The sequence below is a fragment of the Babylonia areolata genome, chromosome 7, assembly GCF_041734735.1.
Source record: "Babylonia areolata isolate BAREFJ2019XMU chromosome 7, ASM4173473v1, whole genome shotgun sequence".
In the NCBI taxonomy this organism is placed as follows: Eukaryota; Metazoa; Mollusca; class Gastropoda; order Neogastropoda; family Buccinidae; genus Babylonia; species Babylonia areolata.
This window is the reverse complement of record NC_134882.1, coordinates 20,335,928-20,362,953: the sequence shown is the minus strand read 5'-3', so window position 1 is coordinate 20,362,953 and position 27,026 is coordinate 20,335,928. Positions and strand designations below refer to the sequence as shown.

Here is a 27,026-nt window from a genome sequence, read left to right as displayed (position 1 = left end):
AACTCAGAGAATATATGAGCATACCACAAGAATTTATGAACTTCCAATATAACCTATGAACATATTCGAAGAATCTATGAACATACTCAGCTAAGTTATTAATATCTACGAACATTTCTCACAATTTTTTTTATATTAACATACTCAGACAGTTTAAGAACATACTAAGAGAATCTAAAAAAAAAAAAAAAAATCTATGAATATACTCAGAGAATCTACAAACAAAACAATCTATGAACATACTCAGAGAATCTAAAAAAAAAAAAAAAAAATGAACATACTCAGAGAATCTAAAAAAAAAAAAAAAAAAAAAAGAACATACTCAGAGAATCTACAAACAAAACAATCTATGAACATACTCAGAGAATCTAAAACAAAAAAAAAATATATGAACATACTCAGAGAATCTAAAAAAAAAAAAAAAAGAAAAAAAAAAAGGAAAAAAAAAAGAAAAAAGAACGTACTCAGAGAATCTACGAACATACTCAACTGGCGCTGGCTATGTGATGGGGAAGAAAAGAACTTTGTTATCAACCAGGGACTCGAACATTGAACCAACTGTTTCAACTTAAAAAAAAAAATCACGAAACATCTGAATCAATCTCGGAACTCCTGTGCCCTAGAACTTAAAGCAAACTGCACGTAATTGGATGGTGCTTGGTTATTTAGAAATAAATCACAACAATACACCCTAACAACAACAAATGTACTACATAAATTTGATGTATTTAAGCGTTTTCATTAATATTCTCTTTGGACTCCTGATGTTTTAAAGACAGTCACAAGTAATCGATTGGCGTTTGTTACACAAACAGGTCATTGATATGATCTCGGTCAGCTATACAGTGCAGTTCAGTTCAGTTGCTCAAGGAGGCGTCACTGCGTTCGGACAAATCCATGAACGCTACACCACATCTGCTAAGCAGACGCCTGACCAGCAGCGCAACCCAACGCACTTTAGTCAGGTCGGCTATACACACGCATGTTAACTCGAGAGAGTGTGTATCCCAGTTTCACTCAGTTTCAGTTTCAGTTTCTCAAGGAGGCGTCACTGCGTTCGGACAAATCCATACACGCTACACCACATCTGTTGAGCAGATGCCTGACCAGCAGCATAACCCAACGCGCTTATTCAGGCCTTGAGTGCATGCTTACATATTTGTGTACCTATGAAAGTGGATTTCATTTTACGTAATTTCGCCAGAGGACAACACTCTCGTTGCCATGGGTTCTTTTTCAGTGCGCCAAGTGCGTGCTGCACACGGGACCTCGGTTTATCGTCTCATCCGAAAGACTAGACGCTCAGTTTGATTTTCCAGTCAAACTTAGGAGAAAGGGCGAGAGCGGGATTCGAACCCACACCCTCACGGACTCTCTGTATTGGCAGCTGAGCGTCTTAACCATTCTGCCACCTTCCTCCATGTGTATCCCAGCTCAGGAGAAATAAATCAGAATTAACATCGAGAGTGTATCCTAGCTCAAGAGAAATAAATCAGTGAGAATTATCATCTCCTTTGTCTTTTCTTAATATCAATTTGACACAGTCACGGGACAGAGGACGTTGGGCGATCACTGTACCATAAGAACCCCTATAACCAAAACAAAACAAAACAAAACAAAGACCAAAACAAAACAGCAACATCAACAAAACAGCGTAACACTTTAAACATGTAAATATACATCAGTTAATTAAGTACAAAAGGCTGCGACTTGAATTGTGAACAATCATTCAGCTGTAAGCAGAAAAAACAGCGAAGGATTAAAGGCGGGGTGTGGGGCAATACACAGTGCAAGAATGGGAGTTGGTGGGATAAACAACAACAACAACGACGACGACGAACACAAATCAAAAACACACAGTGCACTTGCAACCGTCACTATAAAAAATTTAAAAAAATCTGACGATTGAAACAATTATAAAAGTATTAAGACTTCTGCAGTATAAACAGAAATAGAGATAAAATGAGAACATAATAAAACAAATGTAGAAAAAAGAGAAAATTTCGTGATTTCGTAAATGACTGTGCAATATCAAAGATTAAAAAACAACAACCCCCCCAACCCCCCAAACACTCACCTTCAGCAAACAGCGAAAAGGTTTACACACTAACTGACGCTGAGTTGGTGTAAAAATAGCTGTACAGATTTATTTGATGAAAATTCACATCCAATTATATTGATGAAGAAAAACAAACAAACATGTGCAGCCAAAAAAGACAAGTAGACAGGGAAAGTTACTGAAATGTATTCGTATATAACATCAAACAAACAAAAAAAATATATCCACAGTAATTATCAATGATTTACATACATCACAAAGTTCAATCCAAAATTTTTTTTTCCAGGGATCAGATGGATGTGAGGGAGAAGAGAGGGGGGCGGAGCATGAATAAGGGGAAGGGGGATGGGAGCGGCAGGGGGTGGGAGTTAGGTAGGTGGGTGAGGAGCGGGGCTAGGGATGTTGAAAATCGACAACAGACTGTAACAATCATGCATACGGTTCTGCACGGATTCCAAAGGTTTCAAGTTGAGCTTTTTTTTTTTTCTTTTTTTTTTGCGAGATCCATTCCATCTTCAAAGCCAACACAATGCTTATCATCATTAATTTATCATCATCTTCAAAGCCTAACAAAGCTCATCATCATTTATCACCACCGTCATTGATTCCCCTTATGAATATTCATGAGCACGCGCTCTTTTGTCCACTCCACGAGTCATCTCCCCTTTCCGTTTTCAGCAATGACAAACAGGTGGTAAAAAAATGTATCATCACCACAAAAAAACAACACATGCACAAAAAAAACAACAACAAAAAACAAACCCCCCCCCCAAAAAAAAACAAACAAACCCACACCTCCGCAACGGCAAATCAAACGCCGAATTGTAATTACTTTTTAGAGTAGAAAACAAACATTATCATTGATTAAAAAAACAACAACAACAACAACAAAAAACAACCACCAGTGACACTGAAGCCGAAGCCCTTGTACAAAGCTTTAATGAAATAACAAGCGCTTTGATCAACGACAAGAAAGATTAACAAGAAGAAGACATTGTCTGAATCAAGTGCATTTCTGACTGGACTGAAAAGAAAACAACAAACAAACAAACATCTGTTACAGACAAGATAAAAAAAAAAAAACACAAAAAAACAACGACAACAAAAAAACAAAAAACACGTTGCCACTGTTCCAAACATGGACATTTGAAAGTACCAGCATTTTCTTCTTCATTTTTTTTTTTCAAGAATCAAAAATCAACATCAACAAAGACAACGCCACCACACACAAAATAAAAAAAAAAAAAAAAAAAGAGAAAAAAAAGCAGAAAAAAAGCAAATAATCCAAGCAAAGAAATAGTCGAGCAGAAACCTGAATGTATATGCAATCCTGCGACAATACGATTGAAAGCCTGGTTACCACTAATAACAATACTAAAAAAAAAACAAAAAAACAAAAAAAAACAACAGCAACAACAAACCAAAAAAAAACAACCCCAACTTCTTTCAGATCTGAAATGAAGGATAAATATGTACAAGGCCTTATAACAGCAATTCTTTGACTTCTTTTGTTAACGATTAAGTACGCACATGTGTGCGTGTGTGATGTCTGTGAGTTTATTGGAAGGTAATGTGTGTGGGGAAGGGGTGTCAAAGCGTGCAGACCGATCCATTTACGCTACACAACATCTGCGTGAAAAAGAAAGAAGAAAAGAAAAGCAGATATCTGACCAACACATAAAACCCCAAAACACGCTGACCATGTCTTGAGAACTTGAGAACCGAGGTTAGTGCAAACCATTGTTTTAAAAATGACATAAAAAAGACAACACTTTTAACTTTAACTTGGGAACTTGGGAGCCATGTGTCCGTGATTGCTGAATCATACTAACTTTTTGTACCACCCTCCTTTCCGCCTTCAAATGAACTTAACTATGAAACCAGCCCCCCCACGGCCCCCCCACCCCACCCCCTCCCTCACCCTCCTCTCCAAAAAAACAAACAAACAAAAAACGTTTCTCGGCTAACACATTCATTTTTGTATTTGAACAGTGGATGATTCTGATGTCGAACTTCTATCGAGTGTAAAAAAAAAAAAAAAAAAAAAAAGAAAGAAAAAAGAGAAAAAAAAGAGACCACCATCATCAGCACAGAGAAAAGGTGAAATACAGGTGTTAATAACAAATTTGTAATTTACCTTAGTAAACCTTACACCCAGGAATACACTTCATGACCATAACCATACTTCAGTAACAACACAAGCGTTACAAATAACTGTTACGCTTACTTCTGGGAACAAAATAACGTAAAGCTAAACGAATTCATTAAAAAAATGAAAAAATAAAAAAAGGAAAAGAGTAACAGACAGTAATTCTCGTAGGCAAGATTTTGGTACCATTCAGAACAATGCATTTAAGAGAGAGAGAAAAACAACAACTAAAGAACAACAAAGAAAAAAAACCATGACGGGAATTAATGAAGGGCGTCAAAAAAAGAAAAAAAAAGAAAAAAAAAGGAAGCACTGCTGGCTTAGGAACCAAAGTATATGCAATGTGTGGAAGAAGAAGAAGAAGAAGAAGAAGAAGAAGAAGAAGAAAGAGAAGGAGAAGGAGAAGAAGGAGAAGGAGAAGAAGGGCAGAGGAAGAGTCGGAGAGTAACAGGGTGTGGGTGGGGTGGCGGGTGCTGAAGGAAGGTCCATTGTCTAGATGCTGATGGAGTTGGGCACAATGTCAGGGTCCAGGTACTCGTAGGGGATCGTCAGCCTGGAGTTACGCTCCTTGATCTTCTTGCTGATCTTGGCCAAGTCACGACGGAATCTGCAGAAAAAGAAGAAGAAGAAAAACCCGGTTGCAAATGTAACGAACGGACCAATAAAATACAACGATAAAAACCTGAAGAAGCAAAGTCTCAAATAAAACGAACGCATAATGAGGAAAGCGCTAGAAAAAAAGAAGAAAAGCTGCGAATGTACTGACCCCCATCTTGTTGCATATCTTAACGAATCAATTCTAAGTTATCCTATCCTAAAAGAAGACAACAACCCTGTGCTTGTAAAAGCAAGCTTAAGCTTATAAATATGTACGCGAGTGGGAGTACACATTATATGGACACACACACATACACGCACACACACACATATCCATTTATCATTCACAAAATAAATGAAGGAGGGTGCGGGGGAAAATTATGTTGTAATGTCCCGTCACACATACTGTTGATTTGTAGACATAGAATTATATAAATAATTATCCATTACTCAATTAATTCACATTTGAATGTTATCGTATATAAAACAGATGTAAGTAACTAAAACAAATGAATCTAAAAAGATGAACTGAAGAAAAAAAAGACCCCCCAAAACACACTAGTCCAAGAAACAGACGAATTAAAAAAAAAAGAAAAAAGAATTTAAGAGAAAAAAAAAAATCCCCCAAAACTCACTCGTCCACGAAAAAAATGAATTGAAGAAAATGAATTGAAGAAAAAAAAAGACCAATAAAACTCACCAAAAAACTCACTCGTCCACGAAATAAATAAATACAGAAAGAATACAATAGAAAATTAAGAGATAAAAAAAAAAGAATTGAAGGAAAAAAAGCCCCCCTCGCCCCCTTCTCTCCATCCCCCGACAAAACAACAACAACAAAAAAAAAAAAAAACACTCACTCGTCCACGATCTCCCTGGCCCTGTCGTCGAAGATGTACTGGACCTCAAAGTCTCCGATGCTCTTGGTGCCTCGCTGGCTGAGGATCTTGGTGACGATCATGATGTCCAGGGTGGTGGGTCGGTCCGGCAGCGCCTTGATGATGTCCTCCTCAGTGCACTCCGCCTGACGCACAGTTTCAGTTTCAGTTTTCAGGTTTTTCAAGGAGGCGTCACTACGTTCGGACATGATTATCATATCAATACACGCCTCCATCACAATGCAATACAATACACAATACACAAACTTTATTGTCTATACTTTGGTACATAGATTTTCTTTTTGGCAGCAGCACATGTCCAACATAAGAAGAAGAAAACAAACAAATAAAATGAATAGAAAAAAAAAGAAAAAAAAGAGAGAAAAATTAAATGGCACCAAATGGAAATAGCGACATACAAATATACAGATTACTGAAAGTTACGTGCCTCTCCATTTCAGTCAGCCAAGCCGCATTGCACATCTTCCCACACCACACACACACACACACATACACACACACCACGCGCACACACACGCACACTCTCTCTCTCTCTCTTCCTCTCTCTCTCTCTGTCTCTCTCTTCACAAAGTATGCAACTACAAAGATCACATCACAGTCTGCTAGGCCGGCCGGTTCAGATTCTTGACTGACCAGCTGCAAAACCTCAGAAACGTGTTTTAGTCAGGCCTTTAGAATGCATGCGTATAATTACATTGGTGTATCTATCAGAGTGGATTTCTTGTACAGAAATTTGCCAGAGGACAAGGACAACCCTCTGGTTGCCATGGGTTCTTTTTCCAGTGCGCCAAGTGCGTGCTGCACACGGGACCTCAGGTTATCGTCTCATCCGAATAACTACACGCTCAGGCTTTGATGTTCCAGTCAGTCAAACTTGGGGAGAAAGGGCGAGAGAACGGGATTCGAACCCCCACCCTCACTCACTCTCTGTCTGGGCAACTGAGCATCTTAAACATTCCACCACCTTCCTCATTGTCACAATAACAACGCACGTGCTCATTATGCAGGGTGGCCTGTCTCTTGTGTCCGACCAGGACCACCAGAAACAAAAACAGAGGACGTAACTAATCTGATGAAAGTGGAGAGAATCTTGCTTACGTTGTTACATCCCCACTCTCTCGGCCAAGAGGGCTCTTAAATGGCGTTGGGATGGTACCCCCAAAGGCCAACTAGCCTCCCCCCCCCGTCCCCCCTGTCACCTCCCCCCAAGGCTGCAGCACTGTAAGAGCCAGCTCAATCCTGCCTCCTTATTTGAGAGTCATAGCACTTCAACTAAAGCAAATGAATCCCCACTGCTGTGGAGAAACCATTGATCATACAGCTCTCGCTCTGCTGTTGGCCCAGCTGCAAGCTGCTGCTTCCGCTCTTTCTACTACTACTACTAGATAGATAATGCATTTATATATCGCTGACATATTTATTTGCATATTGCTCATATAGCGCTGAACTACGTACGGAGACGAATAAAGCAGCTTTCAAAGACGCCATTGTTAGTACGCTCACTGATGGAGTGATGAAAAAGACGTAAGGGAAGTGTAACGAAAGATGGACCCTCTGAGAATGAAAAAGTAACCACGTAAATGGAGGAATGTAGGATCCGTGTGTGTGTGTGTGTGTGTGTGTGTGTGTGTGTGAGTATGCTCGCGCTCTCATGCACGCATATAAACACAACTTCACAAAGGCACAGATTATTTACACTTACACACCCACCCACTCACCCACGCACACACACACACACGAACACACACCTCCCCCTAAAAAGCCCCCCCAAAACTACAAAAAAACACACCAAAAAACAAACAACAAAAACCAACAAAAAACGCCTTGGCAAACAGAGTTTCAAGTGGCAAAGGTGACCACCCTTGTTATTTAACGTCGTTTAAAAGCCTGGCGGTGTTTCAGGTTACAGCTGACAGCCAGCAACATTGCGTGTGTACAGTAACTAAAGGGAAAAAAAGGATCGTGTTGTGTGTGTGTGTCTGTGTGTGTGTGTGTGTGTGTGTGTGTGTGTGTGTGTGTGTGTGTGTGTGAGTGTGTGTGTGTGTGTGTGTGTGTGTGTGTGGTGAGAGTGAGTGAGTGAGTGAGTTTGTGTGTGTATGTGTATGTGTGTGTGTGTGTGTGTGTGTGTGTGTGTGTAGTTAGCGAGTGAGTGAGTGAGTGAGTGAGTGAGTGTGTGTGTGTGTCCGTGTGTGTGTGTGTGTAGTTTGAGTGTGTGTGTGTGTGTGTGTGTGTGTGTCTGTGTGTGTCCGTGTATGTGTGTGTGTGTGTGTGTGTGTGTAGTTTGAGTGAGTGTGCGTGTGTGTGTGTGTGTGTGTGTGTGTGTGTGTGTGTGTGTGTAGTTTGAGTGAGTGTGTGTGTGTGTGTGTGTGTGTGTGTGTGTGTGTGTAGTTTGAGTGAGTGAGTGAGTGTGTGTGTGCGTGTGCGCATGCGCGCGCGCGCGCGCGTGTGAGTGAGTTGTGTGTATGCGTCACAAACATCACCGGAAAGTACCTTAGTCCTGGGCGGCTGTCCACGGAGAAGCCCCGGGTAGTTCGGGGGGAAGCCGTACTCCTCGTACTGCGGGAAGTTGGTGGAGGCGTGGGACACGCTGCACGTGTAGATGATGGTGGTCAGGATGGACACCAGCTGCTCGTTGCTCGTCAGGTGGCCCTCTCCGGGAATGCCCTGGAGGATTTGTGTTTTTTGTTTGTTAGCTAGATAGATAGAATGTTTAATCGCTCAAAAGTAGTATACATACATTACGCGGTACAAGGCAAGGACAAAATGGACGTCAACAACTAAAGTTAAAGGCTTGTACTGTAACTGTGTGCTCGCATGTGGAGTGAGGGCCTAGAGGTAACGCGTCCGCCTAGGAAGCGAGAGAATCTGAGCCCGCTGGTTCGAATCACAGCTCAGCCGCAGATATTTTCTCCTCCTCCATTAGACCTTGAGTGGTGGTCTGGACGCTAGTCGTTCGGATGAGACGATAAACCGACGTCCCGTGTGCAGCATGCACTTAGCGCACGTAAAAGAGCCCACGGCAACAAAAGGGTTGTTCCTGGCAAAATTCTGTGAAAAAAAAAAATCCACTCTGACAGGAAAAACAAATAAAACTGCACGCAGGAAAAAATACAAAAAAGGGGATGGCGCTGTAGTGTAGCGACGCGCTCTCCTGGGGAGAGCAGCCCGAATTTCACACAGAGAAATCTGTTGTGACAAAAAGTGAGATACAATACAATACAATACAACACAATGTTGCGCTTCTCTTAGATTTAACGTGACGACGGATGAACCATATCATTAACAATATAAAAAAAAACAACAACTCCAACTTATTTATAAACAGCAAATAAAACAACAACAACAGCAGCAGCAGCAACAGCAAATAAATAAATGAATAGATAAGATAATGCTATTACAACATCAGCGTGAAATTAAATGTATCGCATCTACAGGTATCGCATGGTGAGGGAGGAACACGGAATGCCCTGGATTGGACGAGATGGGGGGGTGGGGTGTGTAAAGGGGGCTGAGCTGGTGGGGGTGGGGGTGGGGTGGGAAGAGGCTTGGCGTTTATTTGGTTAAAATAAAACTGGATTCGTTTGTTTGACTGTTCATTCAGTTGTGAAACTTTTTTTTTCCAATTAAAATTTTTGGTGGGTAAGTTTGGACACATATTCAACAAGCTTAATTCAACAGGAGGGGAAAAGGTGTAGGTTTGCGCACAAGTGTCGTACACTACAGTCATTAATTAGTCAGTATGGATTTGACTTCGTTTTCTAGTTATCTCCATGTACAAGAACTATTCAAAGTATCAGTATCAGTATCAGTATCCTCAAGGAGGCGTCACTGCGTTCGGTCAAATCCATATACGCTACACCACATCTGCCAAGCATTCAAAACGAATTGACACGCAATATTGAATGCAATACGTGAATCATAACACACGGTATAGCCATCCCGATACAGAACACCGTCAGATGCAGCAGACCCTGTGCTAATTCTGCTGGATAAGGAAACTGGCCCCACGAGAACAAGTTTTAAACACAACCATTTTCCACAATGTTCATACAAAGGCACCATTTTCTGGCTAATGTTATGAACAATATGCTCAGCGAATGTAAACACCTTCCGATTTTGTAGTTGTTTCTTAAGTCTATCAAAAGTGTTTTAAACAGGGTCTAATTTTTTGTTTCAGTCTGTATTTATATACAAAGCATTTCGCTGACAGAAGCATGCAGCAGAACACTTAATCAGTTTTTGTACTGTCGTAATCTCCAAATAGTATTAGCTCTAAATATTTTCCCCTCAGGATAATTCTTCTCTTTGTCCACACACACAACACATCATAACACACACACACACACACACACACACACACACACACTACGACACACACACACACACGCACACGCACACACACACACACACACGCACACACACACACAAACACAACACACACACTACGACACACACACACACGCACACACACACACACACACACTACAACACACACACACACACACACACACACACACACACACACGCACACACACACACAAACACATACCATGGGAAAATGGTTTCATGGGAAAACATTACCATAATGATTTTCATAAGAGGCAAATCATTTCTCTAATCTGCAGATGGAAAATGAATTGTTTTAGGACAAAATATGTCAGTAATGTTTCTTGCATCTGTGGTGCTCACATAACAGCCGATCATATACCAACTTGCGATATGTTAAAGTCTCAAATCCCTGAACTGAAATCATCTTCAGTGTTGACGATCTTCAGCAGTCCATTGCTAATGTATGACTTTTTCAACTCCTTGTTAAATAGTCCAGTTGGTTCGCTGTTATAGTTGTTAGTTTTTCATTAGAAATATGTTATATTGTTATGTTTTTTGTTTAATTTTTAAACAAAACTTAAATCAGTAATTTTCACACACACACACACACACACACACACACACACACACACACACACACACACACACACACACTCACTTTCACTTACTCTTATGCGTACACAGTAATTCCCCACACCCTCCCCCTCCTCCCACTCGATTTTTTTCCTTCCCTCGTCTAATATCACTTACAGTGAAAAGACGTTAAACTAAAGAACGAACGCACACACACACACAAACACATACCATAACAAACCCCCCCCCCACACACACACACTACAATACACACAGACACACATACACACAGCACAACACACACACAACACAGCACACCCACAAACACACAACACAACACCCCCACCACACACACACACACACACACACACCACAAACTCACCAGTATTCCCACTCCACCCTTCTCGTTGTCGCGGGCTTTGGCCAGTTCTGTTGCCCACGCCTGAATCTCCACGTCCTCCGTCAGTTTATCCTGAGTGTCTGCAGACACACAACACCAAGTTTCAGTTTCAGTATCTCACTTTAAGAAGGCGTCACTGCGTTTGGAGAAATCACGTCAGTTTATCTTGAGTACCTGTACAGACGCACAACACCAGTTTCAGTTTCAGTATCTCACTTTAAGAAGGCGTCACTGCGTTTGGAGAAATCACGTCAGTTTATCTTGAGTATCTGTACAGACGCACAACACCAAGTTTCAGTTTATCAGGAAGACGTTCGAGGAAATCACGTCAGTTTATTTTGAGTATCTGTACAGACACACAACACCAAGTTTCAGTTTATCAGGAAGACGTTCGAGGAAATCGCGTCAGTTTATCTTTAGTATGTGTACAGACAAACAACTCCATAAATGAATGAATGAATAATTACAAAAAATACACATAAAAAAGAACATACAAATGAATGAACAATCAAGAAAATGAATCAGATTCATTTCAGTTAAACAAAACATAAATAAAAACATACACCTTAAAATAACTAAAGATAAAAAAAATATAAAAATGAATGAATAGATAAGTTAATAGATAAATGATTGAATGAATTCATAGATAAATGAATGAATAAATGAATGAACAAATAAAAAAAAGAATAAATAAATGAATAAATAAATACATAAATGAGTTAATGAATGAATGAATGAATAGATAAATAAATAGATAAATAAACGAATGAATAAACAAACAAATAAATAGATAAATGAGTTAATAAATGAATAAATCAACAAATAAATGAATAAATAAACGAATGAATGAATGAATAAAGAAATAAACAAATAAATAAATACATAATTGAATAAATGAATGAATAACTGAAAAAAACAAACAAACAAATAAATAAATAAATAAATAAACAACTGCACGTATCGTACCGTAGTAGAGAGCGACGTAGGCCTTGACGTACTTGTTGATGGCCTCGTAATGCATGAGGGCGTCATGACGGAAGTGGTAACAGGGCAGCACCTTGGGGTCGTCCAGCTGAGGGGGCAAGAAAGGAAATGGTATCCATATACTAACTTATTCATTCATTGATCTATTTTGTTATTCATTTGAATAATTATTTATCTTGTTTATTCATACATTTACTGATTTAAAAAAAAATTATTCATTCATTCATTTATTTAATTATTCATTCATGCATTTATTCATTTATTTATTTATTTATCAAATTCGTTTTCAAAAAGGGAAAAACTCACAATTTCATAATACGCACAAGTTGAAAACAGACTGCAACGATAGGCAGGCATGGCCAGGAGGGTGGGTGTGCCCCTCCCCCCCTTCCCACACCCCCACAAACACACGCTCTCCTTCCTTCCGAGGTCTCTCCTGAGCCGGGGCTTAGCCCCTGTTCCGGTCAAGTTCCCTGGAAGGAACTTCGGGCCTCAGGGTATCGAGAGGATGATCGTTTTACGTCTCCATCTTGGGAAAAACAAGTCTCTGTTGACAAGAGAGCTTTGTCCTTTATCCGCCCCCTCCCCAACCCCCACGCCCCCCCCCCATCCCCCTCGCCTCCTTTTACCGTGCTCTTTACCACAGAAGGGCAAGAATTAGCAGTGTAGGTAATTTTAGGAAACCAATGGAGTGTGCGTCTCTCTCTCTCTCTCTCTCTCGGGTATTTTAGTTTTATCTTATTTATCTTTTTATTAATTAATTTATTTCTTTAACATTAGTTATTGACTGTGTACAGTAACGGGGTGTGTGTGTGTGTGTGTGTGTGTGTGTGTGTGTGTGTGTGTGTATAGGATGTATGTGTGCATGTGTGTGTATCTGTGTGCGAGCGCACGTGCACTTGAGAGACGGGAGGGGGAGGGGGGGGGAGATAGAGATGCTGGAACAACAACGATATGTTCATTGATGTTATGTTGACAGCGAGAAAAAAAAAGAGGAGTGGTGGAGAGAGAGAGACAGAGAGAGAGAGAGAGACAGACAGACAGACAGACAGACAGAGACAGAGAGAGACAGAGACAGACGGACGTCAGACAGTCAGACACAGCAAAAGAGACAGAGAGACAGACAGGGAGAGAGAGGGGTAAACAGAGACGGACAGACAGGCAGAGAGACAGACAGAAACAGACAGAGACAGAGAGATTTATAGGCACTAATACCATCACGGAAAAAACAACTTACCTTTCTCTTTTTCAGGTCGTTGGGCAAGGTGCCCTCCACATCCAGTCTCCACGAGTTAATGCTGAACAAACAAAAAAAAAACCCAATAAAGAAATAAAACGAATTAATAATGCTCACTTATCCGCAAACGCACACCCTCTCTTTCTTCTCCTTTTTTTTGTTGTTTTTGTTTGAACGGCGAAATCGTCAAGACCTTTAATTAAACATTTCTACTACTGCTGCTACTACTGCTACTGCTGCTGCTATTACTACTGCTACTTCTATCACCACTGTCACTACTTCTACTATTCCTACTGCTGCTACGTCTACTACTACTTCTACTACTCTGTCTATTTGCTCTGCTCTCTCTCTCACGCTCGCGCTCTTCGACAAGGCATTTAATCAAGTAGGCTGACACCAGTCGTCTGTCTCTCTCTCTCTCTCTTTCAATCTCTAATTCACTCACACCCCGCCACCCAACACACACACACACACACAAACACACACACACACACACACACACACACAACCTATACACAAAATCATTTGGACGAGACGATAAACGCAGGTCCAATGTGTAGCTTGCACCCAGAGTACGTGAAAGAAGCCACGGCTACAAAAAAAAAAAAAGAAAAAAAAGAAAAAGAAAAAAAGTTGGTGCCATGCCGCACGCTGTCGATGTGCTTTTAACCAGAGAGAGTAGCCCGAATTTCATACAACACAACAACAATACACTACATAACACTACAAACACGACACTACACTAAACTACACTGCACTACACTACACCACAATACACTACATTACACTACACTACACTACACAACACAACACACTACACTGCACTACACCACAATACACTACACTACACTGCACTATACTACACTAGACTACACTACACTACAACACAATACACTATACTACACTGCACTGCACTACACTGCACCACAATGCACTACAACACAACACAACACACTACACTACACTACACCACACTACACTACACTGCACCACTCTACACTACACTACAACACAACACACTACACTACAATACACTGCACTACAACACAATACACTACAATACGATACAATACATTACAATACAATGCAACACACACGCCAAGACATAACAAGAGATGTAAGCACCCTCTGCGGATGAGCTCGAACATGCCCTTGAGGCCGAAGTTCATGGTCTTGTCCACCCAGCCATTTTCCGATACCAGCAGTTCCAGGCCTCGTCTGAAGCAACACCATAACACCCGCAGTTAGAATATAATAAAAATTACACACACACACACACACACACACACACACACACACACACACACACACACACACACACACACACACACAGAGGGAGAGAGAGATTCTTGTACCAAAGACATAATTATTTCAACATAGAAAATCAATGCACTATAATCACCATTAAGATTATATCAGCTATACATTTACATGAGTACCAGGGGTAATTTGAAATGAAAAGTAGGTAAAAGGATGATACGGCAGATTAAAAATAAGTACCCGCCCCCCTCCCCCCATCCCCCCCCCCCCCCCGAGAAAAAGAAAAGAAAAAGGAATCCATAACAACGAAATAAACAAAGAACAACGGTAGTAAAAACATAGTAAAACGATACCTATCATTTGAGTTCCTTTCCTCTCTTCGTCCTTTTCATTTCTTTCCTTGAGAACACACACACACACACACACACACACACACACACACACACATACACACACACACACACACACACAGACTCACACATACTAAAAAAAACAAACAAACACGAAATTCGGATTGCAGAGGGAGGGGACAAGTTATATATCTTCATGCCCTGTGTGACACAAATGGTCTTTTCTGTTCACGCAGCATGTTTGAGAACCATCCCAACGTCGACTGTTCTAAAACCCTCTTGGCCGTGAGGGTGGGGCTGTAACTTGGGAAAGACGCTCTCCACTATAATCAACTTCTATACTAGCCCAGATAGTCAGGACAGCAGATGCCTCATCTGCAGGCATCTGCTGTACTGGTGGTCAAAATTAGCAGATGCCTTCTCTGCTGTTCTGATGGTCAAAGTCGGACACGACTGACTATCATTCAAATACAAAAGCAGTCCAGTAATTTAAACCAACAACAACAGTACTATCCAGTCCACTAAACACCCCCCTCAGTTTTATGTGTTAGCCAAGACTGGACAAAAGCCTTTCAGTGCGATGACCCAGTCTCGCCGCCAGAGCGGAACCAAAGCGGGTGGAGGGACCAGGTCACAGACACACAAGTAGTGGAAGGACAACAGACACCGACAGATAACTCGTGCGTGACGAAAGTATCGAGGCGAACAGCGAATGTCACTCAGGGCTACGTGTGGCTCCCGGATGAAGCGAAACCGATGAATTTCCACCCACCACCCTGACACATAAACATGCGTGGCGTTGTGGGGCGCTCTCAGCAGAGTTCTCACAGCCCCCACGTCTGTAGTCCCCAGATACAGCATTTGCTTCATTCGCTTTTTCACGCTTTCCTTTTTTTGTTTTTTGTTTTTGGTGGTAAACCGTTTTCCTCTATAACGTTTTCACGTGAACGTTTGCGTTTTTACCAAATTCTCCAGTGCATAGTTGGTATGGTACAAGGTTTTCAAATTCATTACGCTCTCACCAGGATAGGGTTTAAAGTGAGAGATTTAGGCCAACATTCTATGGTTGGTTTGTTTGTTGGTGCTTGCACTAACAAACACACTCTACTGATGTGACAGGATTACAAAAGAATTCAGTCGGTGTAAGAAGCAGAGTAAAAATGCTGCTTTGTGGAGCCTCTGGTATGCAAGAACAACACTCAACTCACTGATTTAATCTAGTGCGTATTGTTATCCCTTTTTTCATCGGCTTCTCACTTCGGCGAATCAAATGCCGCATAACCCGAAGAACCATTAACTTATTCTGGCTTTATTCCACCCCCCCCCCCTCTTTTCTCTCTGTTTCACACGCGTGGGTTGTGTGGACTGGTCTATCGGTCGCCCCGAACGATGCGTTCATTACAAAGTCAGATCGCTGCTGCCAGAATGACACGATGTCCACAGTCATCAAGGGAATTTCCCAGCCGGTCAATGTCTGTCCCTCTTCATATTTTCCCGTCTGCTCTGTGCCATTACCCGTCTCTGTGTCAAACAATAGGACGGCCACCAAACATGAAACCCTCAAGCATGCACGTGCGTCACTGCCCATTACGCTGCTAGCTGCTCGCACTGGCGAGTTTGGAATGTGAGAATGTGCCACGGAATGAGGAGCAAAACAAGATATAACTGTAAGCTTTATACTGTTGTTTCTTCGTGCAGACAAATCACTCTCTCTGCAACAACAAACAACAAACTAAAACCTCTCCTTTTCTTTCTCTCTAACGTTATCTTCATTGCCGCAGCACCATGCTTCCGAGAAGAAGAAAACTTTAGTGTGCCAAACAAATTCAATGCTGTCTCATGAGGAAGAAAAGACTTGATGCTTCTGTTCCCTTTTTTTAAGACCCAAGTGACCTCCATCGTTACAGCATTGCAGCTGCTGTCTTTTCCACCCAGCATCTTTGTCATACAAAACACAACAGTGATAAAAACAGCAGAAACAACAATAGCAGCATTTCCACAACTATTATCACTATTGTTTGTGTGTTTTAGAGTCAGACTTTTACTTTAAGATCTCTCTCTCTATCCCTCTCGCTCCCATGTATATATATATATATATATATATATATATATATATATATCTTTTGTTGTTATTTTGTCACAAGGACAGATTGGAAGACTTGGCTATGCCTAAAATCTTTATCCTTGAGTAATAAGGTTTTGGAATCTCTCTCTCTCTCTCTCTCTCTCTCTCTCTCACACACACACACAAGACAACGTAACGCGCATAAACTGTCATGTTTCTTATATAAAGCGTTCAAACTTAGAGAAACTGTAATCTCGTAGTCTGTCATGAATTATTGTTTCTCATGTCGAATGTTATTTTGTTGAAATCTGATTTTGTTCTTGAATGTTTTGTAATAGTTTTTGTTTATTCACCCCTCCATGAGGGGCCATGGCCTGATGAATAAACCATTCGCATTCTCCCTCTCTCTCTCTCTGAGTGCGTGTTCGTTCGCTCTTTTGTTTAAAGTCTATCTATTATTGTGATTTTCGACGAAAGTCCACCTTCTTCCCCATCCAATCCATGCCTCATGTCATGTGAGTGAGTGAGTGAGTGAGTGAGTGAGTGTGTGTGTGTGTGTGTGTGTGTGTGTGTGTGTGTGTGTGTGTGCGCGCGCGCGCGCGCGTGTGCGTGTGTGTGTCCATTTCAGTAAAAACAATGACAGATGGACTGATACTGTCTTTGCAATAGGACATTCGTTTTTGTGCCCACAAGCCATGCATACGATTGGTCCAAAAGACTGTAGATAAACAGTAACATGAATACGACACTACCCAGGGACAAAGACAAACGACAAAAGGTAAAAAAACACCACCACTACCACCACCACCACCACCACTGCCACCACCATCACACAACATGCTGTAGTTGTCAGCAGTCAAACGACTCAGCTGTCCAGTACAGCATCACAGACCCTCCCCCCCTTTTGGCCAGTCACCTCTCCTTTCATCTATGGACAAATGTATGACACATACATAACCTGCTGACAACAGATGCTGTAGTTATTCCCTCCCCCTCCCATTCATCATCAAACGGTGTCTGATACCGGGCCAGTCACCCCTCCCCCTCCTACCACCCCCCCACAGACACAATCGTCTCCTCGTCGTCAGTGCGTCACATTTTCTACATAGTGGGATGGGACTTGCCAGCGTTTAGTATTGCCGATGGGGAAGATATGGGCGGACGGTGCGGCATGTATCAAAAAGACCATGGGATTAGGGGAGATGTGTAGGACGATAGGAGAATGTTGACTGAATGGGGGTGGGGGTGGGGGAAGATGGGTTGGGGGTGGGTGGGGGGGGGGATGAGTGAGGCCTAGATGTGGCGGAGAAAGCCAGAAGGTCAAAAGCAGAAGACCAGCTTGATTAAACAACGAATGAATTAGTCGATCCTGTTGATTCCAAGGTTGGGGCCGCCACAGGATGACGTCTAAAAGGGTGGGGTTTTCCCCCCAAGACGGGGCTTTCCAAGGTTTCATATGGTGGTTTCTCCATTGGTTTTGGCTGTTACAGAGTTGGACTGCAGGTGGAGTTCTACGAAAAAGTAGTCAAGTATTTTTTCGCTGCTCTCTCTCTCTCTCTCTCTCTCTCTCTCTCTCTCTCTCTGTGAGTGCGTACGCGTGCGCACAAGCATGTAAATTTGTATGAGTAAGTCGTTACGGGAGTATCATAGACACATGATTTCGGTATCAACCCCTGAAAAGAATTGACTGCGAAAGTGGTTTTTATAAATTTCAAGCATTGGTGGAAAGAGGTTCTTATGCTTATGACCATAAATACAGAATGTGCGTTTTCACTTTCCAGGGCATGATATTGGCTTACGTTTCATGTTTTGTGTTTGAAACAATACTTTCTGCACCACGAAAACAACTTTCTTCTACTAAGTATAACATTTTAACCATTTAGAATGATAAACAGCTAGAGTCACTTATTTTTTTCTGTTCCTTTCTTTACTTTTCTGTTTATTTATTTATTCATTTTTTATCTTGACAGCACATCCAAGTAAACAATGTGTGTATCAAAAACAAACAAACAAATAACAACAAAAACAAACAAACAAACAAAAAACAAAACAAAAACAAAAAAAAACAAAAAAACAAAAACAAAACGAAAACACATGCATCATTTGTAGTGCTTCAAGCACATATGGATCACCAGCCTTTGAATTTTGATTGTGATTTTTTCGCTTTTGGTTGTGCAGTAGGCTTATCATTTAGTACCCTCCTTTTCAATTGTCTTTGCAGTAATAAAACCGAAGACGTTGAACATTTAATCCCTCTGGTTTCTCAAACTGTGACGTAAACTCTGTGGGGTCCAGAAAACTCTGGAAACAAGGGCAACGAGAGAGAGAGAGAGAGAGAGAGAGAGAGAGAGAGAGAGAGAGAGAGAGAGAAGAGTGATCTGTCAACAGCCTGCAGTGCATTTCGCTGTGTTTGTATACAATGCAGTGTACTGGATGGTATTGGGGCAATATACTAATGCTGTATTGGGTTGCACTATCGTGTACCGTACTGTTATAATTCACGGTACATATACTGCATGTTTTCTTTTCGCTGTGTTGTGTTGTGCTGCGTTGCACTGCATTGCACTGATGTGCGTTGTGTTGTCCTTCACAGCATTGTATGGCACTGCTTTGAACTGCATTGCATTGTATTGCATTGCATTGTATTGCAATGCATTGTACTACCCTGTATTGTGATGCAGTATTTTATACCATACTGTTTATTCCACGGTACAATATACTACACATACTGCATATTTCTCGCTACTTTTTTTGTCTCCATTAATGTACTATTTGAAGCAAAGAACGAGAATAGACGAAACATGATTCCTGTAATTAAAACTAGACAGCAATTACGTTCCACACACACACACACACACACACACACACACACACACACACACAGTACAATTCAACAAAACCCACTCAAAAGTCCACTTCAGTGCCAACCAGCTTGGCGACAGTGGAACAGAGCAGAATGGTCTGGAGGGAATGTCATCATTTGCGGACGGACGACAGACACTGGCAACTCGTGCGTATCACAGCTGGAGCGGGAGAACAGCGAATGTCACTCAGGGCTATGTGTGGGAAGCTTACCTGGGATACAATGGGTTTTCCCCTCCTGACACACCTCAGTGCTTGGGGGTGCTTTCAGTGGAGTCCTCGTAAAATCGTCTGTCCATCCCCTGATAGCATTTTGCTCCATTTCATTTCAACATCCCTCAATATATAAACATTTTCCGCTTTGCCAATCGATTATTTCATGTTGGGTCAGTATGATACAGGATTTGGTGACTTAATGTATATAATCTATGATCTCACGTGGAGTGGAATTTCGTTAAATGTCCCGTCACACATACTGGTGGTTGTAGACATTTAGTTTAAGTATTACTCTTCACATTTTGATGTCATCGCTTAAAGGTAGGAGGTGAGGGTGGTGAATGGTGAGTTGGGGGAATCTGGGTGGAAGGACGGTGGAATCAAAGATGAATATTTGAAATAAATCTTTAAGTACAATTAAAGAAAATTGATTAATGGACTTCGTTAAGGACTGAAGCCAAAATGTTCGTTAAACTGCAATATTTTTGTTTGGTTTTCTTCTTCGTCTTCTTAACAGTATCTAAGATTGCATTGCTATGCTAGCGATGACTGGCCATTCAGATAGTGCGAAGAGTATCATTCATTTATTTATAGTCTGTTAATCAAAGATGATGATATCAGACTGAATGAGTGAGAAGAGGAGCTCTATCAAAACGTCCACCTACCATTCTCTGGTATGCAAGATCAACACTCGATCCACTGATTTAATCAGCTGGGCTTTATTATCTCTTTTTTCCCTCTCACTTCGGCGAATCAAACGCCGCTTAACCCGAAGAACCATCAACGCAATCTGGCTTTATTCATCCCACCCTTTCTCTGTTTCACACGCGTGGGTTGTGTGCACTGGTCTATCGGTCGCCCCGAACGATGCGTTCATTACAAAGTCAGATCGCTGCTGCCAGGATGACACGATGTCCACAGTCATCAAGGGAATTTCCCAGCCGGTCAATGTCTGTCCCTCTTCATATTTTCCCGTCTGCTCTGTGCCATTACCTGTCTCCATGTCAAACAATATGACAGCCACCAAACATGAAACCCAAGAGCATGCAAGCACGTCACTGCCCATTACGCTGCTGGCAGCTCTCACTGGCGAGAATGAACTGAAAGGACGTGGCATGGAACGAGAGGCAAAACATCCAACAACTGGACATTTTACAGCGTCTGTCGGCTGCTTTGGACAAGTCCCCTTCTTTCTTTTGCTCTCTCTCCTTCCTCCTACCTTTCTATCCACCAGAATTGTTCATTGTCAGGTGGATGCTTGTGAGGAGGAGAAACAACAGCAAAAGATCACATCAAGAGACACAGACAAACAAACAAGACAGGCAGACAGAGAAACAGAGACATAAATGAGTTTATGCGTGTCCATACGTGTCTGTGCGCCTGTAACAAGCACGCAAGCACAGACACCCGTGCCAGGATCTGATGTTCCTCTCTAGCTTCCCCCAAACCCCCTACTATAATAATAAATAGTATCTATATAGTGCTGAATCTTGTGCAGAGACATATCAAAGCGCTTTCACACCAGTCAGTCACACGCATGCGTAACTCTATACTGAAAGAAAAAAAAAACAACAACTGAAAAACGAAGGGGCAGGGAAGGGAGGCTATCATGGGAAGAGGTGGGTTTTAAGGCCAGACTCGTAAAAGAATGACAGACAGTAACATGGACGCCAGCCTGAATGGATACAAAGGAAAGAAAGAAAAAAAAACCGTTATAAAAGTACACTATCCCTCCAAACACATTCCTGATCGTCTGCCCACGTCAAACAACTCAGCTGTCTGGAAGGGGATGACCTCCACTCGGTCACCTGTCTCTCCTGCACCATTCCCTCATCGGAAGAGAGACGTAGGTAAACACACACACATAACCCGCCGCGAAGGACCAACAGATGATGTAGCTACCCCAACCCCTTCCACTCCCCCCCCCCGCCCACACACACACACACCACTCCCCATTTCTCATCATTAAGCGGTATCAGATCACCCGGCCCGTCACCCCACACAATCGCTTCCTACTGAGTGCTTCACTGTTCCTACAGGCCGGGATGGGACTTGCCAGGGTTTTGGATTGCTGATGCGAGATATTGGGCGGACGGTACAGTATGTGTCAAAGAGAATGTGGGGTTGGGAATATGTCGATGGGTGATGGGAGGAATTTCCTTTTTTTTGGGGTGGAGTGGGGGTGGGGGGGCGTGGGGGTGGGAGTGGGGGGATGAAAAGTGGCATAAGCTCTGCAATAGTTGGCATAAATTTACAGTTGGGCAACAGCACAGTGAGAGTGTGAAATTGCAGTGGGAAATCATTTACAGCTTAAGTCTTTTGTGAAGGACTATGACTCAAACTAGGTTGCAAAATTGCACTGGCTCTTAGTGCTGCAGTATTGGGGGCTAGATGGCCTTTGGGAACCATCCCAAATGCCGACTGTCCTAAAACCCTCTTGGACGAGAGAGTATGGATGTAACCTAGGCAGGGCACTCTCCACTATAAGCAAATTCTAACCCAGACAGTTTGGACAGCAGTTAGAACATATATCTTTTGCGGCATGCAAGGATGTGATATTTTATGACAGAAACTGCCATTGGAGACTTTCTAATAATAAAATGATAATTTTATCACAGTATCTCTTATTCGGAAATATTCTTTCTCAGTTTGTTTCTTTAAAATACATGTTATTATTTCTTTCTTATTCATTTCATGTTTCAAATTAGCTATTTTTGTTTTATTTTTAAGTTTAACCTTAGTCATGTCCACACGTAAGTATAGAAGACTCGACAGCGGGCTGAGAGACTATGTGGTGTGAGTGACGAGTCTTTGAGTGCACACTTAATTTCCAATCGAAGGAATTAAGATGTACTGTTTTGTTTTGTATTGTGTTCAACTGTACTGTATTATTAGGGGGCGCGTGGGGCAGCAGAAGGATTGTTGCCTGAAAGGGGAGTGAAGTCTGGGCTTGATGGAAAGAAACAGAAGCTCATATATATATATATATATATATATATAAAAGAGAGAGAGACACACACACACACATACAGAGAGAGAGACACACACACACACACACACACACACACACACACACACACACACAGAGGGGAGTGTGTTAAACAGGGAATGAATCAGTCAGTTGTATGGAGTCTCCGGCAGGGCCACTAAGACAACATCTTAAACATGGTGGGTTTTCCCCCCAAAATCTACTGAGTCCTCTGACGGGGTTTGCCCAGGTCTGCATCTTTGGTCCCGTGTGGGTTTTCCCCTTCTCCACACAATTACTGAATAGTATCTGTGAGTAGTTTTATACGCGAATGGGACTGGTCAAGTACTTGGTCCAGAGATTTACCACCACCACCACCACCACCATCATCATAATCATCATCATCATTACCAGCATCATCATTATCATCTGCTCAGACTGACAAAGAGTTGGGGAGGACGATAGTTTCCACATATAAAGCCCTGTTTGTGAATGCAAAATGAAGTATAGAATAAGCTCTATCTTTAGATTATACAATTATTACATTGATAAAGCTATGCTGTGTATGTCGTTTACAATAGTGGGATTGGAAGAATCACGAGTTGATGGTAATGGAGAAGAGAGGATGGTAATGGAGAAGAGAGGATGGTAATGGTGAAGAGAGGATGGTAATGGAGAAGAGAGGATGGTAATGGAGAAGAGAGGATGGTAATGGTGAAGAGAGGATGGTAATGGTGAAGAGAGGATGGTAATGGAGAAGAGTTGATGGTAATGGAGAAGAGAGGATGGTAATGGAGAAGAGTTGATGGTAATGGAGAAGAGAGGATAATAATGCGCGGCGGGGACTAAAAGGAACTAGTGTTGACAGTCAATCTCCATAATCAAAAATAAAATGGACGCTGGACGAGAACAAGTCTGAAAGGGCCTCAACCGGATGCTCCCTGAACTTGCTACACAGACGGAGTAAAATAATCAATCCAAACCAAAAATGAATGAGTAGAGGTGAGAGTGGACAAGAGGAGAAGGATGAAGACGAGGGGGAGGAGGAGGAAGAAGGAGGTAGGGGAAGAGGGAGGAGGGAGAGGAGGAGTACAGTAGGAGGGATAGAAAGAAGAAGGGAGGAGGAGGGAGAGGAGGAGGGAGAGTAGGAGAAGGGAGAGGAAGAGGAGGGAGAGGAGGAGAAGGGAGAGGAAGAGGAGGGAGAGGAGAAGGAGGGAGAGGAGGAGGGAGGGAGGAGGAGGGAGAGAAGGAGAGAGAGGAGAAGGGAGAGGAGAAGGAAGGGAGAGGAAGGAGAGGAGAAGGAGGAAGAGGTGGAGGGAGAGGAGGAGGAGGGAGAGGAGGAAGAGGTGGAAGGAGCGGTGGAAGGAGTGGAGGAGGGAGAGGAGGAGGAGGGGGAGGAGGCGGGAGAGAGAGGAGGAGGAGGAAGAGGTGGAAGGAGGAGGAGGGAGGTGGAGGGAGAGGAAGAGAAAGAGGAGGAGGAGAAAGAGGAGGAGGGGAGAGGAGAAGAAAGAGGAGGAGGAAGGAAGAGTAGACGGAGGGAAAGGAGGGAGAGGAGAGGAAGAGGAGGAGGGAGAGGAGGAGGAGGGAGGAGAAGAAAGAGGAGGAGGAGGGAGAGGAGGAGGTGGGACTCACACGTTCATGGCGATGAGAAAGAGGAAGTGGGGCTGAGGGAGGAGGAGGGAGAGGAGGAGAAAGAGGAGGAGAGAGAGGAGAAGAGGAGGAGGGAGAGGAGAAGAGGAGGAGGAGGAGGGAGAGGAGAAGAAAGAGGAGGAGGAGGGAGAGGAGGAGGAGGGACTCACAAGTTGATGGCGATGAGGAAGAGGAAGTGGGGCGGAGGGAGGAGGAGGGAGGAGGGAAAGGAGGAGAAAGAGGAGGAGGAGGAGGAGGGAGAGGAGGAGGAGGGAGAGGAGAAAGGAAGAGGAGGATGAGGGACTCACGAGTTGATGGCGATGAGGAAGAGGAAGTGGGGCGGAGGGAGGAGGGAAAGGAGGAGAAAGAGGAGGAGGAGGAGGAGGGAGAGGAGGAGGAGGGAGAGGAGAAAGGAAGAGGAGGATGAGGGACTCACGAGTTGATGGCGATGAGGAAGAGGAAGTGGGGCGCCAGCAGCTTGAAGATGGGGTGTGACTGGGACAGCTGTCGGTGGGTGGACACCACCACGCCCTCCATCAGCAGGTGCGTGAACCCTGCACACACAATGCAATAACAACAACACAAACAAACACACACACACATTCACACACACACACACACACACACACACACACACACACACACACACACACACGGGAGTCATAAACCTATGGCAATGATAATGATAGTAGTGTTATTACAAAAAATACCTTAACCTCTAACAATAATACCAAAAAATGATAACGATAACAACAGCAACAACAATACTATTACTGCTACTACTGCTGAAGCACAACAATGAAAAATGATTTATGGGTACTTAGAATTCGTTTTACCTCTTTAGCACTAGGCCCCAGAGCGCTAAAATTTAAACCACACACACACACACACACATCCACACACACAAACCCAACCACACACACACAGAGACACACACACAGACACACACACACACACACACACACACACACACACACAACACAGACACACACACAGACACACAAACACAGACACAGACACACACACACACACACACACACAATTTACGACCAGAAGAGAATGGTTCTTTAATTTTAAGCGATGTGCAAAACCTTCAGAAATGGAACAAGTGAGCAGTCAGACCCGTTCAAAATCGAATGAATAAGTGAATAGATGGCAGATGGGTGGATGAATAAATGAATAAATAAATGCGTAGATGGACTGACTGAAATAAACGAAAGAATAAACAACGAATACACAATTCACTAGTAGTGACATTGAAAAAGGCTGCATCGCTTAAGTCTTACTCACTGGTCGACTTAATATGGTAATTATAGTAAAGTAATTGTTTAAAAAATCTATCAATAACACTAAAAATTAGGAAAAAGCATAATTAAGAAACGCGTACGAAAAAAAAGGATAAAGTCTCTACACAAAACTAAACCTACAGTTCCCCCCAACCCACCCAACACATCACCAAATCTAAAACAACGAACCAACAATTGATTATCTTCTCCTCTCACTCCTCCCGTTCCATCCCCCTCCCAACCCCACCCCCGCCATCCCTCTCCGATCCCCATCCACCCACCCTCCCTCCCTTGCCACTCCCCACCCGAAATGACCACGACAAGGAATGTTGATGCTCTCATCAGGCAAGACTCTGTACTGGGGCCGGTTTCTCTCCGGGGTACCCTCACAGACCGCTTAATCTCCAGGTCCTTAGACAACGGGTGACCATAAAGAATTACCCCCCATCCACCCCCGCAACCACACACACGCAAACCTACCCCCCACACCCACCCCACTCACTCCCCATCTTATTCCCACAAGAGCTAATTAAGCGGTCCTAAATGATCATATGCAGAGACCCAAGACAATCGACAGACCTGGAGGAATCTGCTCAACAGTTCTGTGCGGCGCCCTAATGACTCTTCATAGATTTCAGGGAGAAGAAGAAGAAGAAGAAGAAGAAGAAGAAGAAGAAGAAGAAGAAGAAGAAGAAGAAGAAGAAGAAGAAGAAGAACAAGAAGAAGAAGAAGAAGAAGAAACGATGCTGCACAATACGCTAAGGTCTCGCTCTGTGTGTCCCTTGATAGCCCAACTTTGGAGGCAGATGCGTATGTGGGGGTGGGGTGGGGTGGGGTGGGGTGGGGGGCAAGGGCGGGGTGATTTCCTCCCAGTCCTAAGGGAGGCTGCTGTGATGATCGTAGTGAAAGTAATAATGTCTGGAGCAGTGACATTATATAGTCCGTTCTGTCCTAGATCCTCGAGGGTGAGGTCGGCTTAATGACAAAATGATGATCCGAGATGTTTTTCTTCTGGTGTTCTGGTGAGAACTTTGTTCTGCGCGAGCGTACGAGATGTATGGGTTGTGTGGAGGAAGGTTGGGAGAGTGGTTAAGACGCTATGATGTCAAGACAGTGTCCGTGAAGTAAGTATGGGTTCGGGTCCAGGTCTCGCCCTTTCCTCC

General features: G+C 42.7%; 1 protein-coding gene across 1 annotated transcript in view; it reads right to left on the bottom strand.

The window, feature by feature from the left end:
- Positions 1-4,574: 4,574 nt before the first annotated feature.
- The window catches only part of LOC143284181 (allene oxide synthase-lipoxygenase protein-like), a 152,530-nt gene continuing 130,078 nt past the window's right edge, over positions 4,575-27,026 (bottom strand). Inside the window, exons 9-16 of the mRNA XM_076590848.1 lie at positions 25,014-25,131; positions 14,353-14,445; positions 13,228-13,288; positions 11,973-12,078; positions 10,989-11,086; positions 8,195-8,368; positions 5,666-5,829; positions 4,575-4,815 (exon numbers count right to left, since the gene is read on the bottom strand). Of these exons, the coding sequence (XP_076446963.1) occupies positions 4,701-4,815; positions 5,666-5,829; positions 8,195-8,368; positions 10,989-11,086; positions 11,973-12,078; positions 13,228-13,288; positions 14,353-14,445; positions 25,014-25,131 (929 nt within the window). The 3' untranslated portion in view covers positions 4,575-4,700. The remainder of the gene's footprint in view (positions 4,816-5,665; positions 5,830-8,194; positions 8,369-10,988; positions 11,087-11,972; positions 12,079-13,227; positions 13,289-14,352; positions 14,446-25,013; positions 25,132-27,026) is intronic.